The 14,848-nt window shown below is 44.0% G+C and overlaps 1 protein-coding gene across 1 annotated transcript in view; it reads left to right on the forward strand.

Annotated features, from left to right (window-relative positions):
- Nucleotides 1–14,848, forward strand: part of TRPC5 (transient receptor potential cation channel subfamily C member 5) — a 618,377-nt gene that overhangs the window by 541,767 nt on the left and 61,762 nt on the right. Inside the window, exons 8-10 of the mRNA XM_073599347.1 lie at nt 10,133–10,342; nt 10,520–10,561; nt 13,929–14,018. Coding sequence (XP_073455448.1) covers nt 10,133–10,342; nt 10,520–10,561; nt 13,929–14,018 — 342 coding nt within the window. The remainder of the gene's footprint in view (nt 1–10,132; nt 10,343–10,519; nt 10,562–13,928; nt 14,019–14,848) is intronic.

Raw genomic sequence — 14,848 nt, forward strand, 5'->3', positions numbered from 1 at the left:
CGGGCAATTAGGGGGTTAAACCTTTATAAGGTAATAAACGGCGGGTGCCCTAAAACTATAATAAACTATAATAAACTGTAATAAACTACAAAAAACAAACTAGCTAACCAGCGTCACCCGTAACACTTATACGGTGATCGCTGGTGAAAGGGTTAACTAGGGGGCAATCAAGGGGTTAAAACCTTTAGCAGGTAGTATATGGGGGTCCCTGTCGCTATAAAACACTGACAGCGAACCTATATACTTACCTCCCTAACTAGCGTCACCTGTGTCACTAATACAGCGATCAGAAAAACGATCGCTTAGCGACACTGGCGACGGGGGGTAATCAAGGGGTTAACTTTTATTAGGGGGGGGTTAGGGGGGTACCCTGGACCTAAAGGGGGGTACCCTAGACCTAAAGGGGGCTAACCTAACTGCCCTAACACTTGTAACTGACACAAACTGACACCAATGCAAAAAAAAAAAAAACTGCTATTGGTGACAGAGTGACAGGGGGTACAGGGGGGTGATCGGGGGGTGATCGGGGGGTGACAGGGGGGTGAAATGTGTGCCTGCGTGTTCTACTGTAAGTGTAGTGTTGGTGCACTTACTTGGATGTCTTCTCTCCTCTGCGTCGGATCAAAAAGACCGACTCGAGGAGAGATGACATCACTTCCTTTCCCTCTGTTTACATTACAGAGGGAAAGGAAGCGTTTCCATTCGCTGGGAGCGATCGGGAGGGGGTGGCCAACAATGGATGGCCTCCCCCTCACCTCTCATCGCCCGCGAACGAGAGCCGACCGCCTATGGCACCGGGGGGGGGTCCGATCGGACCCCCCACCCGCGGGAGGCAGATCACGTACAGGTACGTGATTCTGCCTGCCCGTGCCATTCTGCCGACGTATATATACGTTAGGCGGTCGGCAAGTGGTTAAAGAGTGGATGTGTATGGATTTGTGAAGAAGTAGGATATTGTTTAGTGTCAATTTAAAGGGGTTGTAAAGGCACAAGGTTTTTTTTATCTTAATGCATTCTATACATTAAAGAGGAGTTCCACCCGAGGTCCATTAAAAAAATAAATAAATAAATAAAAGTCAGCAGCTACAAATACTGCAGCTGCTGACTTTTAATTGGACACTTACCTGTCCCATGGTCCAGCTATGCGGGGGATCGAAGCCCCGCTCCTCTCCCCCTCCTTTCAGCGGCGCCGGCATTGCAACTGTGGGTGCCGGGCTGTGGCTTCACAGCCTGGCACCCACTGTGCATGCGCGAGCGGTGCCGCGTGCCGTGATTGGCCGCTCAGTCACCTGGGACCTGTAATGGGTCCCAGATGATTGACAGGAGGGAGGGAGCAGAGCTGAGCCCTTCCTGTGCCGAGGGGGAAGTGATGTCACCAGCCCAGGCACTGGAAGAGGCAGACTACGAGGGACCCCCTAGCAACAGGCATTTAGAGGTAAGTTAAAAAAAAAATCCAAATTTTTTTTGTATTTTTTTTTAGGATTTTTCATGTAGTTTTTTTTTTTTTGGGTGGAACCCCCACTTTAAGTTAAAAAGCTTTCTGTATGCAGAAGCCCCCCTCAGCCCTCCTAATACTTACCTGAGGTCCCCCTCTCTCCAGCAATGTCCACGATTGTCTCAGCCATCCAAGAGTCTCCTTCCTCCTTGGCTGAGACACAGCAGTGGTGCTATTGGCACCTGCTGCTGTCAAAGTCAGCTAGCCAATCAGGGGAGGGAGGGATGCCGAGCCGGGGATCCGTGTCTCAATGGAGCTGTGCCTCAGCTTGGGGGCCCCCATATCAAGCTGTTTGTTGTGGGGTCACTGAACAGGAGGGAGGGGCCAGGAGAGCCGAAGAGGGACTCAAGAAGCGGAGAATACAGGCTGCTCTGTGCAAATCCACTACAACAAAGCAGGTAAGTATAACACTTTTTTTTTCTGATTAAAATAACAAACCAGGCTTTAGGGGAGAGAGTCATAAACTGGTGATACATTGCATGAGATTCCTAGAGATCATTGCTATTACAACCCCCTTTACAGATCAATGCTTTAGCATTTGTGCTCCTTACAGCCCCCTAAAAATTACTTGTGATACATCTGAATTTTCTCTCAGCAAGATGATCACAAATGATTAGAGGAAAAAAACACAAAAAGAGAAATGGCACAGAAAAAAGTAAGATAGCTTGAAAGAAAAAAAGCCCTACTATAAATTAACATCAGTCTAAAAAAATATTTAAAGCTGGCCATACACTGATTTAAGTTTAGCCAGTATAGCAGAGACTGGATGAATTTTGATCAATGTGTGTTCATCCCTGTTCAACATAAGTCTATTGTTTGATCGACTTCTGTCAAAGGATATGTCTGTCTTGATCAGCGGCCGCAGCGTATTCAGTTGTCAGAATTCAATTTTCCAACAGCAGGATTCCTCGTTTGTGTGGATGTAGAAAAGTTTGTTAAGTTTTTTTTTTCTTCCATTTTGCCCCTCCCCATATGCTAATAATAAGGATTAGGGTAAATGCTGATGGGTACAATCAACAGATCTCTACACCATAGTTCCTAGGCTCACCCATCTTTCATTGACACTGAAAATGAGTCTCTCTTTTTACTGTAAATTTAGGAGAATTCAGCTGAAGTATTCAGGACATTTGCTGCAATAGGAGGTATGGAGGAATACAAGGAAATCCAATCATTAGCCACGACTGCCATCAATTCACTAAAGTCATGACTAAGGATGAGCTTGGGTGTTTTCGCACACTCCACGTGCACAGCCCGCCAGGAAGTCGGCACGGCACTGCGCTAATCACAGGCAGTGAGACATTTCCCGATGTGCGGCTGCAGAGATCGGGAAATGTCTCACTGCCTGTGATTAGCGCAGCGCCGTGCCGACTTCCTGGCGGGCTCAGCACGTGGAGGGTGCGAACACGCCTGAGCTCATCCTTAGTCATGACAGTCATGTAAATCAGTAAATAATTAAATGGGTGTAATTGATCAAAGCAATCTTACAATTTCAGTCAATGGCATTTTTAGCTATGTGGCTCAGGTGGATTTAAATCATCTGTTAATTCTCAATTCTTTTTTAGGTTTAACAGATAGCAATATAGGTGGATTTAATAGGTAGGCTTGAGAAGCGGTCATGCACAGTAACAGAACTCAGCCGTTTCCTTACCTGAACAACATAGTCAAAGGCTTACATATGCAGACCAAACTTTTTTTTTTTTTTTTTTTAGTTTAGGATGGAGGACAGTATTTGAACCCCTGTTTTGGTTTTTACTGCTTTCCAGTGCTTTATTAGAATGATTTCCCTTCCCTTACTGTCCCAGTGACAATGGTTTCACAGGACAGCAAGTAAAGGTAACTCAAGCTTTCTAAGGTCCGTACACACGGTCAGAAAATCTGAAGATAAATTTCGTCCGATGAACGATCTGCCGATTTTCTGATCGTTAGTATGCTGTTTTTGACAGCCAAAAACAAATTTTCGGCAGACAAATACTGGAAGTGCAGGCTTGAAAATTTTTGTCTGTGACCACAACGTCCGATTTTCTTTTCATTAGTACGGCTTTCTGACAAAAAAAATCTGAAGAGCAAGACTAGGCATGCTCAGAAATGAAAGAACACATACAAAACAATTCAACACATTTGTCACTTCTGACCTTGAACACTGTCGTCAGAAAATTTTCTGATGGTGAGTAGGGATGGGCTTTATGTTCAGGTCGAACATGAGTTTGACTTGAACATTGGCTGTTCGCCCATTCGCCGAATAGCTAACAATTTGGGGTGTTTGCGCAAATTCGAAAGCTGCGGAACACCCTTTAAAAGTCTATGGGAGAAATCAAAAGTGCTAATGTTAAAGGTTAATATGCAAGTTATTGTCATAAAAAGTGTTTGGGGACCTGGGTCCTGCCCCAGGGGACATGCATCAATGCAAAAAAAAGTTTTAAAAACGGACGTTTTTTCGGGAGCAGTGATTTTAATAATGCTTAAAGTGAAACAATAAAAGTGTAATATTCCTTTAAATGCCATACCTGGAAGGTGTCTATAGTATGTCTGTAAAGTGGCGCATGTTTCTCATGTTTAGAACAGTCTGACAGCAAAATGACATTTCTAAAGGAAAAAAGTCATTTAAAACTACTCGCGGCTATAATGAATTGTCTGTCCAGCAATACACATAAAAGTTAATTGATAAAAACGGCATGGGATTCCCCCACAGGGGAACCCCGAACCAAAATTAATTAAAAAAAATGCGTGGGTCCCCCCAAATTCCATACCAGGCCCTTCAGGTATGGTATGGATATTAAGGGGAACCCCACGCCAAAATTTAAAAAAAAAAATGGCGTGGGGTCCCCCCAAAAATTCATACCAGACCCTTATCTGAGCACGCAACCTGGCAGGCCGCAGGAAAAGAAGGGGGGACGAGAGAGCGGCCCACCTCCTGAACTGTACCAGGCCACATGCCCTCAACATTGGGAGGGTGCTTTGGGGTAGCCCCCCAAAGCACCTTGTCTCCATGTTGATGGGGAGAAGGGCCTCATCCCCACAACCCTTGCCCGGTGGTTGTGGGGGTCTGCAGGTAGGAAGCTTATCGGAATCTGGAAGCCCCCTTTAACAAGGGGACCCCCAGATTCCAGCCCCTCCTGTGTGAATTGGTTATGGGGTACAAATGTACCCCTATCATTTCACAAAAAAAGTGTCAAAAATGTTAAAAAAAAGACAATAGACGGTTTTTGACAATTCGTTTATTAATGTCTTCTTCTTTCCCTGCTTCTTCTTCCATCTTCTTCTGGTCTTCCTTCGGTGTTGTTCTCCTTCCTCCATCTTGTTCTTCCCCCGCTTCTTCCTCCGGTCATCTGGCATCTTCCTCCGGATCCTTTTTCTGTGCTTCATCCTCCAATCCGCCTCAATGGGAGTCTCCCGCTGTGTGATACTTCTGTTCAGGTGACAGCTCTTATATAACGGAGGGCGGGGCCACCAGGTGACCCCACCCCACGCGGACGCATGGGGACTTCCCTATGGCTTTCCCCATGTTGTCAGAGGGGGCGGGGTCACCGGGTGGCCCCACCCCCCATTTTATAAGAGCTGTCACCCGAACAGAAGCGTCACACAGCGGGAGACTCCCATTGAGGCGGATGGGAGGACGAAGCAGAGAAGAAGAAGCCGGAGGAAGATGCAGGATGAGAAGACTGGAGGAAGAAGCCGAGGAAGATAGAGGAAGAAGCGGGGGAAGAACAAGATGGAGGAAGAAGAAAAACACCGAAGGAAGACTTGGTTGGACTATATAGGTTGGACTTGATGGACTTGTGTCTTTTTTCAACCTTACCTACTATGTAACTATGTAAGACCAGAAGAAGATGGAAGAAGAAGACATTAAGGAATTGTCAAAAACATTCTATTGTCTTTTGTTTAACATTTTTGACACTTTTTTTGTGAAATGGTAAGGGTACATTTGTACCCCATTACCAATTCACATGGGGGGGCCGGGATCTGGGGGTTCCCCTGTTAAAGGGGGCTTCCAGATTCCGAAAAGCCCCCCGCCCGCAGACCCCCACAACCACCGAGCAAGGGTTGTGGGGATGAGGCCCTTCTCCCCATCAACATGGGGACAAGGTGCTTTCCCCAAAGCACCCTCCCAATGTTGAAGGCATGTGGCCTGGTACGGTTCAGGAGGGGGGGCACTCTCTTGTCCCCCCTCTTTTGCTGTGGCCTGCCAGGTTGCGTGCTCGGATAAGGGTCTGGTATGGATTTTTGGGGGGACCCCACGCCATTTTTTTTTATTTTGGCGCAGGGTTCCCCTTAATATCCATACAAGACCTGAAGGGCCTGGTATGGAATTAAGGAGGACCCCCACGCATTTTTTTTACATTTTGGTTCGGGCTTCCCCTGTGAGGGAATCCCATGCCGTTTTTATCAATGAAATTTTACACTTTTATTGTTTCACTTTAAGCATTATTAAAATCACTGCTCCCGAAAAAACGGCGGTTTTTAAAACTTTTTTTTTGCATTGATACATGTCCCCTGGGGCAGGACCCAGGTCCCCAAACACTTTTTAAGACAATACTATGCATATAAGCCTTTAAAATTTGCACTTTTGATTTTTCTTGTTCGTGTCCCATAGACAGTGTTCAAAAACATTTTTTGCCTGTTCGCATGTTCTGGTGTGAACCGACCGGGGGGGTGTTCGGCCCATCCCTAATGGTGAGCACCCTCTTCACTTTCGATTTGAGACTAGCAAACAAAAAACTGACGAAAATTCGTCCAATAATCTGACACTAAGCAACTCATAAACACCCTTATTATCTCTCTCTCGACTATTGTAACTCCCTTCTCATAGACCTAACTTTACACAGGCTTTCCCCCTTTTCAGTTTATCATGAATGCTGCTGCCAGACTCGTTCACCTTACTAACCGCTCAGTGTGCTCCAATGGTTTCCGACTGCCCAACGAATACGTTGTAAGATGCAAAATATTACCAACGACTAACAACGCCATTTACAACTCAGCCTGAAGCTACATCACTAATCTTATCACACATATCACCCAAATCGTCCTCTCTACTCCTTTAAAGAACTTCTGCTTTCTATCTCCCTTGTCTCCTTCACCCATGCTTGCCTTCGGGATGTCTCCAGAGTCTCTCATGCTCTGGAATGCTTTACCCCAAATGTTCTGGCTTTCTCCTACTCTGTCCACTTTTAGGCGATCTCTGAAAACTCATCTCTTCAGGGAAACCTATCCTGCCTTCAGCTAAAACGGAATCTTTTATTTCTCCCATGAGCTCATTTCTCACAGATATTGCCTTTTGTCCCACTTGCCCTTCCCTACGAGATTGTAAGCTCTCAGGAGAAGGGCCTTCCTAACTCTAACTACTGTACTGTCTCCCTTTATATTGTAAAGCACTGTGCAAATCGTTGGCACTATATGAATCTTGTATTCAGTGTCGGAACTACCGCCATAGCGACCCACGTGGACACTATGGGGCCTGTAGCCGAGTAGGGCCCGGTGAGTCGGCGTGTAAGTGAGCGGGCGGCGAGTGAGCCGCCGAGCTGCCCATCCGCTCGTACAGTCACACTGACTGTGCGAGCGGACACAGCTGGGCAGCTCAGTGGGCGGGTGAGAGAAAGGATGGGAAGCTGCCAGCTGGGAGGCTCGGTGGGTGGACTGGCCAATCAGCAGGTGGCGGAGCAGAGAGATGACATCTCTCACCGCCCCGCGCCCGCCCTGCATCCTGGCAGTTCCGCCCTCAATCACTGTGCAGGCAGCAGAGAGATTACATTATCTTTCTGCTGCCTGACTCAGACTGGGACACAGGAAGTGACAATCCCCATTCCCCACCTTAGCAGGAAAGTGACAATCTGCAACTTGTGGCAGGTGATGTGGCAAGTGGACAATCCGCAATGTGTGGCAGGTGACATGGCAAGTGGACAATCCGCAACTTGTGGCAAGTGACAATCCGCAACTTGTGGCAAGTGACAATCCGCAACTTGTGGCAGGTGATGTGGCAAGTGGACAATCCGCAATGGGTGGCAGGCGACGTGGCAAGTGGACAATCCGCAACGTGTGGCAGGTGATGTGGCAAGTGACAATCCGCAACTTGTGGCAAGTGACAATCCGCAACTTGTGGCAGGTGACGTGGCAAGTGGACAATCTGCAATGTGTGGCAGGTGATGTGGCAAGTGGACAATCCGCAATGTGTGGCAGGTGCTGTGGCAAGTGACAATCAGCAACTTGTGGCAGGTGGCGTGGCAAGTGGACAATCCGCAATGGGTGGCAAGTGACAATCCGCAACTTGTGGCAGGTGACGTGGCAAGTGTACAATCCGCAACTTGTGGCAAGTGACAATCCGCAACTTGTGGCAAGTGACAATCCGCAACTTGTGGCAGGTGATATGGCAAGTGGACAATCCGCAATGGGTGGCAGGTGACGTGGCAAGTGGACAATCCGCAACGTGTGGCAGGTGACGTGGCAAGTGGACAATCCGCAACGTGTGGCAGGTGATGTGGCAAGTGACAATCCACAACTTGTGGCAAGTGACAATCCGCAACTTGTGGCAGGTGACGTGGTAAGTGGACAATCCGCAATGTGTGGCAGGTGATATGGCAAGTGGACAATCCGCAATGTGTGGCAGGTGCTGTGGCAAGTGACAACCAGCAACTTGTGGCAGGTGGCGTGGCAAGTGGACAATCCGCAATGGGTGGCAGGTGATGTGTCAAGTGGACAATCCGCAACATGTGGCAGGTGATGTGGCAAGTGACAATCCGCAATGTATGGCAGGTGACATGGCAAGTGGACAATGCGCAACTTGTGGCAGGTGACGTGGCAAGTGGACGATTCGCAATGTGTGGCAGGTAACATGGCAAGTGACAATCCGCAACTTGTGTCAAGTGACAATCCGCAACTTGTGGCAGGTGACGTGGCAAGTGGACAATCCGCAATGGTTGGCAGGTGATGTGGCAAGTAGACAATCCGCAACGTGTGGCAGGTGATGTCGCAAGTGACAATCCGCAACTTGTGGCAAGTGACAATCTGCAACTTGTGGCAGGTGATGTGGCAAGTGGACAATCCGCAATGTGTGGCAGGTGATGTGGCAAGTGGACAATCCGCAATGTGTGGCAGGTGACGTGGCAAGTGACAATCCGCAACTTGTGGCAGGTGACGTGGCAAGTGGACAATCCGCAATGGGTGGCAGGTGACGTGTCAAGTAGACAATCCGCAACATGTGGCAGGTGATGTGGCAAGTGACAATCCGCAACTTGTGGCAGGTGACATGGCAAGTGGACAATCCGCAACTTGTGGCAGGTGACGTGGCAAGTGACAATCTGCAACGTGTGACAAGTGACAATCTGAATCTGGTGGCAGGCGACGGTGGCAAGTGACACACTCGGGGCTCCCACTGATTCTGCATTATGGTGAGTTGAACTATTTCATTTTATAAAACAATGTAATAATAGAAATAATGTGTTTCAACCATCCAGACACCATAACAACCATGGTGCCGTGATGATTGAAGCGCCAACATCAGCCATTGCCCCGATAAATTGCCCCCAAAAAAAGTATTTTCTGCCAGTGCCCTCCCGAGACTAGACTCTAGATCTGCCCCTGGGTGAGGATGAGGAATGTAGGTTTACTGTTAAGCCTTCCGGGCCCAGCGAGTCCGGCCCTGTCCTGACACACGCAGCCGCATACAGCAGGAGAAGAGAGCAGAGTGGGTGGGGCAGAACGCTCGAGTGCGCCTGTGAAGGGACATCGTTTTCGGTACATGAGGAGGCTCTGGAGTCTGGACAGGAGGTAGGAAGGGAGTGGGGGACTGTCATCTGTTTTGCACTGTTTTGCTATTTTTGTGAAGAAAATGTTTGCTATATTTTTTCATTAGGATCATTTCAGCACAAAGAGTGAGGGAGAAATGCCAGGTTCAAGGGTGCAGATGTTCCCAAGACCTTAAGAATAAACTTGATCAAACTACCATTAGGACCACTGTTCATCATTGCTATCTTCTTTCTCCCCTATTTGTCTTGTATTTACACATAAGTTTAATCAGAGCAGAAATTGGTTAGAAGGCATGGAGGTCAGCAATGTGTGTCCTTCAGGGGCTGCATACAGTATACTTTGTTGTTCGAAATTAATATAAGCTGTTGCCTGCGTACTGTGCCACGTGGGTGTGGTAACCTGTTGTTCTATGGCATTAGTTCATTTTTTTGTGGGGGGGGGGGGGGGCGGCTGTTTGCAGGTTGGGGGGGGCATAAAACATTTTGCTATGGGGCCCTGTGATTTCTAGTTATGTCCGTGCCTGTATTATGAAAATAATAATAATTCAGAAAAAAAATGATAGTACCACTGTTTTCCTGCTATTTGTGTCCCTGATTTTCCTTCATATCCTGTTTGATGAAAGTGTTGCTGTGACAGTAACTGGGGGGAAATCTCTAACAGATTAAGGATAACAGTAAAGACCCATTGTGGGATCTTACCCTTCCCCACTCTTTCAAAAACTAAAAAAAAAATAATAAGTTTTGGCTGCAGATACACTTTTTTTATTTTGACTAGAATGTACATTTCATGGCAAAATATTTTATATTTGTTAACTCAAACAAGAAATGGTGAATGGTAAAATTTTGATTCTGTTGTGGACTGTAAAGATGTCCTGACTGATTTCCTTTTATTCTCCTGTAGGATCATGCGGATATTGAATGGAAGTTTGCCAGGACTAAACTGTGGATGAGTTATTTTGATGAAGGCGGCACTCTGCCACCCCCGTTTAACATTATCGCAAGCCCAAAGTCTATCTGGTACCTTTGCAAATGGATCCACTATAAGTTGTGCCCACATAAAAAACGTGAAGAGGAACTTCAGAAGCAGCATGAGAACCTAAAAACCTTCACGGTAAAGCCTGATAACTGGCATTTTTTCTCTTACAATTTTTTTAATCTTCTAGGCCTCCTAAATTTTAGTATCTTAAAGTTCTGCCCTCCAGAGATTCAGCTGGGGATCATGGAAATGATCTTTGCGGAGACATTATGCTGATACATGCATAATTAATATATTCACTTTTAATTGCAGGAGCGGCACGCTGACAACCTGATTCAGAATCAGCACTACCAGGTAAGATTACTTCTTGTAATAACAGTCTTGATAAGGTGTGACTCAAAACAGTTAACGACAAGCTTGAAGAGCAGAATGTATTCTGTGATAAAGCTTCAGCAATGACACTGTAAAATATGTATAACTTCTCTGCAAATGGTGAGTAATTTTTCAATTTTTCCTCCTTATGTCCAGACTAAAAAAGGAAGCTACCATAGCTGACTTTCTATTCACGATATGTGAATCTCTGACTTAGAACAAGTATGTGCTTATCGGGTGTCCCCACTCTTTATCTGTCAATACTTATATCAGTTCAGTGACTTAGAAAAAAATGAAGTCACAACGAGGAAGTCAGCAATTGTAGCTTTCATAATTTTTGGTTAATCAAAAAATGTTTTTATTGTGCCAGGAAAAAAATAAGAAATACAATTCTGCATATATGAGGGATTAAGTACAAAATAGATATTGCAAAAGAGACTGCAAGCTCAATATAGGATAATCAGACAATATAATCGGGTTACAATACCATGTCTAAAAGCAAACTGAATACGTTTCCCTAAATGAACATAAAAAAAGGCATGATGGCACATAAGTACAAAAGAAGAACATCAACAACACATAGGTTGGACTGGATGGACTTTGTCTTTTTTAACCTCACCTACTATGTAACTATGTAAAACAACATACAGTTGAAAATCGACAATAAGAGGACAACAACCGAGAGGCCATGCGCAGCATACAAATCTGCTAGCCAGTGATAGGAAAATGCAAACAACCTGCATATGGGGTAATAAGAATTAATAACTGGAGTCATCTGTTTTCATATTCACATATTTGTGTAAGAACCCCCGAGCGTGACTAGGAACTAATGAAATAGAACAGACCAAGAACCAAATGATCCTTCACACCTGTAATAGCCTATGCATAATCTATTGAGGGGGAGCAAGCTCAGGAGTGTCAAGCCATGCCTGCTAGATAGAAGAAAATGTATGGTTGGCATTTCTGTGTGGGTAGGTAACTTTTCCCATATGAGAATAAAGTTAACCTGATCAATCCAGTTTTTTTATAGTGTTTTATAGTTCATTATGTGGAGATGACCAAAAACGGGCAATTTGTTTGTGGGCAATATATAAAAGCCTGAGTTCTGCTATGTTGGCCTGTGCAACGAAAATGTCCTCATACACCGTGCCCAGTAAACCATAGGGTCCAGTAGGACCTTAATCATATATACTGCAGAGATAGTATCAGTCAAAACCTTCCAGTACCAGAATAATTTCAGCCACAGCAGATGAATTCGGTCACCTTCATCTCTACAGCATTTAGGGCATGTACGAGACTCTCTTCTGTCCCATCAGGCCCTGTGTAGCAGGAACAATTGTAATCATTTGTATGAGGGTAAAACTGAGATAGAAGGGATGGACTGGAAACACATCCCCTAGGTCTCTCCCCTAAAATCTCCCAACTCCTGCTCCTATCTAAGCCTACAAGGCATACCATGGGCATACAAGGTATGCCTCAGTTGGAGATACAAGTAAAAGTTTTGTCTAGGCAAGGCAAATTCCTCTTGTAAATCATTAAACGATTTCAACATGTTTTGGTTATATAATTGAGATACTGTACATAATGGGTACTGCATCCTCCCAGAACTGAAACCCCTCTAATTTATGTATTTTGGCATACATGAGATTACTACATAGCAGCATTTCCTGCAGGAAGCCTGACAGTTCCAAACTACTTTTAACTGTGGACTAGAGCTTCCTCAAAAGAGACACTGTGGGACCTAAAAAAGAGATAGATTGGAAACCAAGTTTCCAACTGAGACAGCCACATAACTCAAAACCCTGGAAAGCAAGAGCCTACTAACTGGGTCAGAATAATCGAAGAGCCCCCACCTCCCATGATGCTAGAGCTGGGAGGCAAGGAAATACAATCTGGGATTGGGTACTGTGAGGCCCCCTTGACCCTTATTATACTGCAATGTAGATGATCATGTCCTAGTTTTTTTTTTCTGTCATATGAGGTCTCTAAATAGGGTGTCAATGCGCACAAACATCCTAAGGGATATCCATTGTAGGGAATTGTGAAAAATGTATAACAATTGTGGAGACCATACCATTTTGATTAGGTTTACTTTGCCAATTACTGACAATGGGGGTTTGCACCAGGTAGTGCATTTGGCATTGCTTAAGTAAAAGAAGTAGATTTAATTCTAAGTACTTAGAAGGGTCAGGAGTAATCTGAACTTCCAATCATTTGAATGAGTCAACTAGCTTGAGGAAACAGCTTTCATATTTAAAAAGATTTAAACTTCCTGGAGATTGCACTACTGGATAATGCTACCTTTGAACTTAAAAGGCAGTCGTTTGACATCACCATGGATATAAGAGATATTTAACTAGGGCTTTTTTAACCTGCAGTAAAATGTGTGTGTTACTGGGGGCAATGAGCAAATACCTTTAAATAAAAGAGGTGTGTAACTTTAAAAAAAAAGGTGCAGGTTAGTTTTTTGGGGGTTTTTTTCATTACCGTGCACTGGCAACCGATTCCAAGTTAATGGACTGCTTAAACCCACCTCACTGTAACCCACTAAATACAAAATTACTGAATCTTACATGCTTGTAGCAACCCACTACAACAAACCACAAATTTTGTGAAACATATAAAACTAAGACTGTCTGACTTACTGTATAATTGATAAACACATTTACAGAGAAAATAGAATAATTTTTCATAGCTACAAAATTTTGTTTATGATGCAGGCAGGATAAATATAGTGCAAGTATTGCTTATACTAGCTAAGCACAGTTGGGACTTTTAGTGCTTGGATTTCACTTACAAAACAGTTTTAGAATGTTCATATTTGCTCCCTGTGGGTTTTGTATGCCATTTTCTTTTGCCAGTTACATGATGCAGAAAAACAAGGGAGCATGCTGTAAAGTAATGAAAAGGAGTTTTATAATGTTACTGTACATAAAGCACATTGTTTAGCAGTGCCCTTCTGTACAAACAGCATGCTCAAGAAAGCATCTTTAATAATTATTGGTACCCTGTAAGTCTGAAAATTTGTTGGAGAGACAATTCCTTTAGTAAATTATGGATGCGACCAACATATTTTAGTTTTTAGAGTTGTATGTTTGGGTTAGGCTCAAGCAATATGATCCTCAAGACAAACAACACAGACTTGGTGCCATTCTTCCACAGACTGCACTTGTTACAGAATTAATCAACTTTATCAAACTGTTTTGTATCATGTAAAGCTAAAAAAAATAATCAACAGTTGTTTCTAATTTGCAGATAAATTTGGACTATACAGGCACATTTGAAGGAAAATTACCTTTTCATTGAACATTCAGCCTATTAACATTGCACAATATCTCTTTCATTGCAGGAAGTTATTAGAAATTTGGTGAAACGATATGTTGCAGCAATGATCAGAAATTCAAAGACCAATGAAGGACTAACAGAGGAAAATTTTAAGGTATGACATGTATCAAAGGTTACAAGTCTGAGGTATCAGTTTTTATTTTTGGTTATTTGTTAAACCCCAAGAATGGAAACAGCAAGTGGTCATAAGCACTGTGATTCATGAACTAAAGTGGTCTTGTAATAATGTCCTCGAAAAGTAATTGCACTGTTGCTAGAAACTAGCAACACAGAAACTTTCCTTTTACTCTTTTGCTTGAAGTTCAGTGTAAGTAACTACAGAACAGTTACATACATGGAAAATGCGTTTTTATAGTGGGGCTCAGTACATGCAGGCACTTTTAATCTTGCAGCTAAAGTCTGCTAAAGGCTGTTTTAAAGTGCCAACCAGCACTTATGAGATATTTATTTTCATTTTTTTAATATGCATATGGTAGGTGTAAAAACATGTAAATAATTTACATGCGTGTTGATGTTTTGAAAACCTTGTTTGTATGCATTACTTGTAATTCTATATGTACACAAGAGCAATCATGATGGCTTATTGCATAGTAAGGCCCTGCTTCCTGATTTGCAGTGCTCCATAATGGCTGCATTTTTGTTTTTTTCTATAAAAGCGTGTAAGAAAGATCAGCATATATGGTAAAGAGAGGTACAGTAACCAAAATATTAAATGTGGTGTTGCAAGCATATCCAAATAATGCAGTCCCTTTCCAACTGTCATCAAAATTACTAAACACAAATCTAAACACAAATCTAAACACCTCTTCCCCAAAGAAGGCACTTTCAGCCATGCATTTAACCAAAGTGAATCCCGGAGAAGTAGAAAAGAAAACATGTGAGTATTGGACATCTCAGAAAATCTAGTGAGGCATATCACCCTTT

Source organism: Aquarana catesbeiana, linkage group LG09, assembly GCF_042186555.1.
Source record: "Aquarana catesbeiana isolate 2022-GZ linkage group LG09, ASM4218655v1, whole genome shotgun sequence".
NCBI lineage: Eukaryota > Metazoa > Chordata > Amphibia > Anura > Ranidae > Aquarana > Aquarana catesbeiana.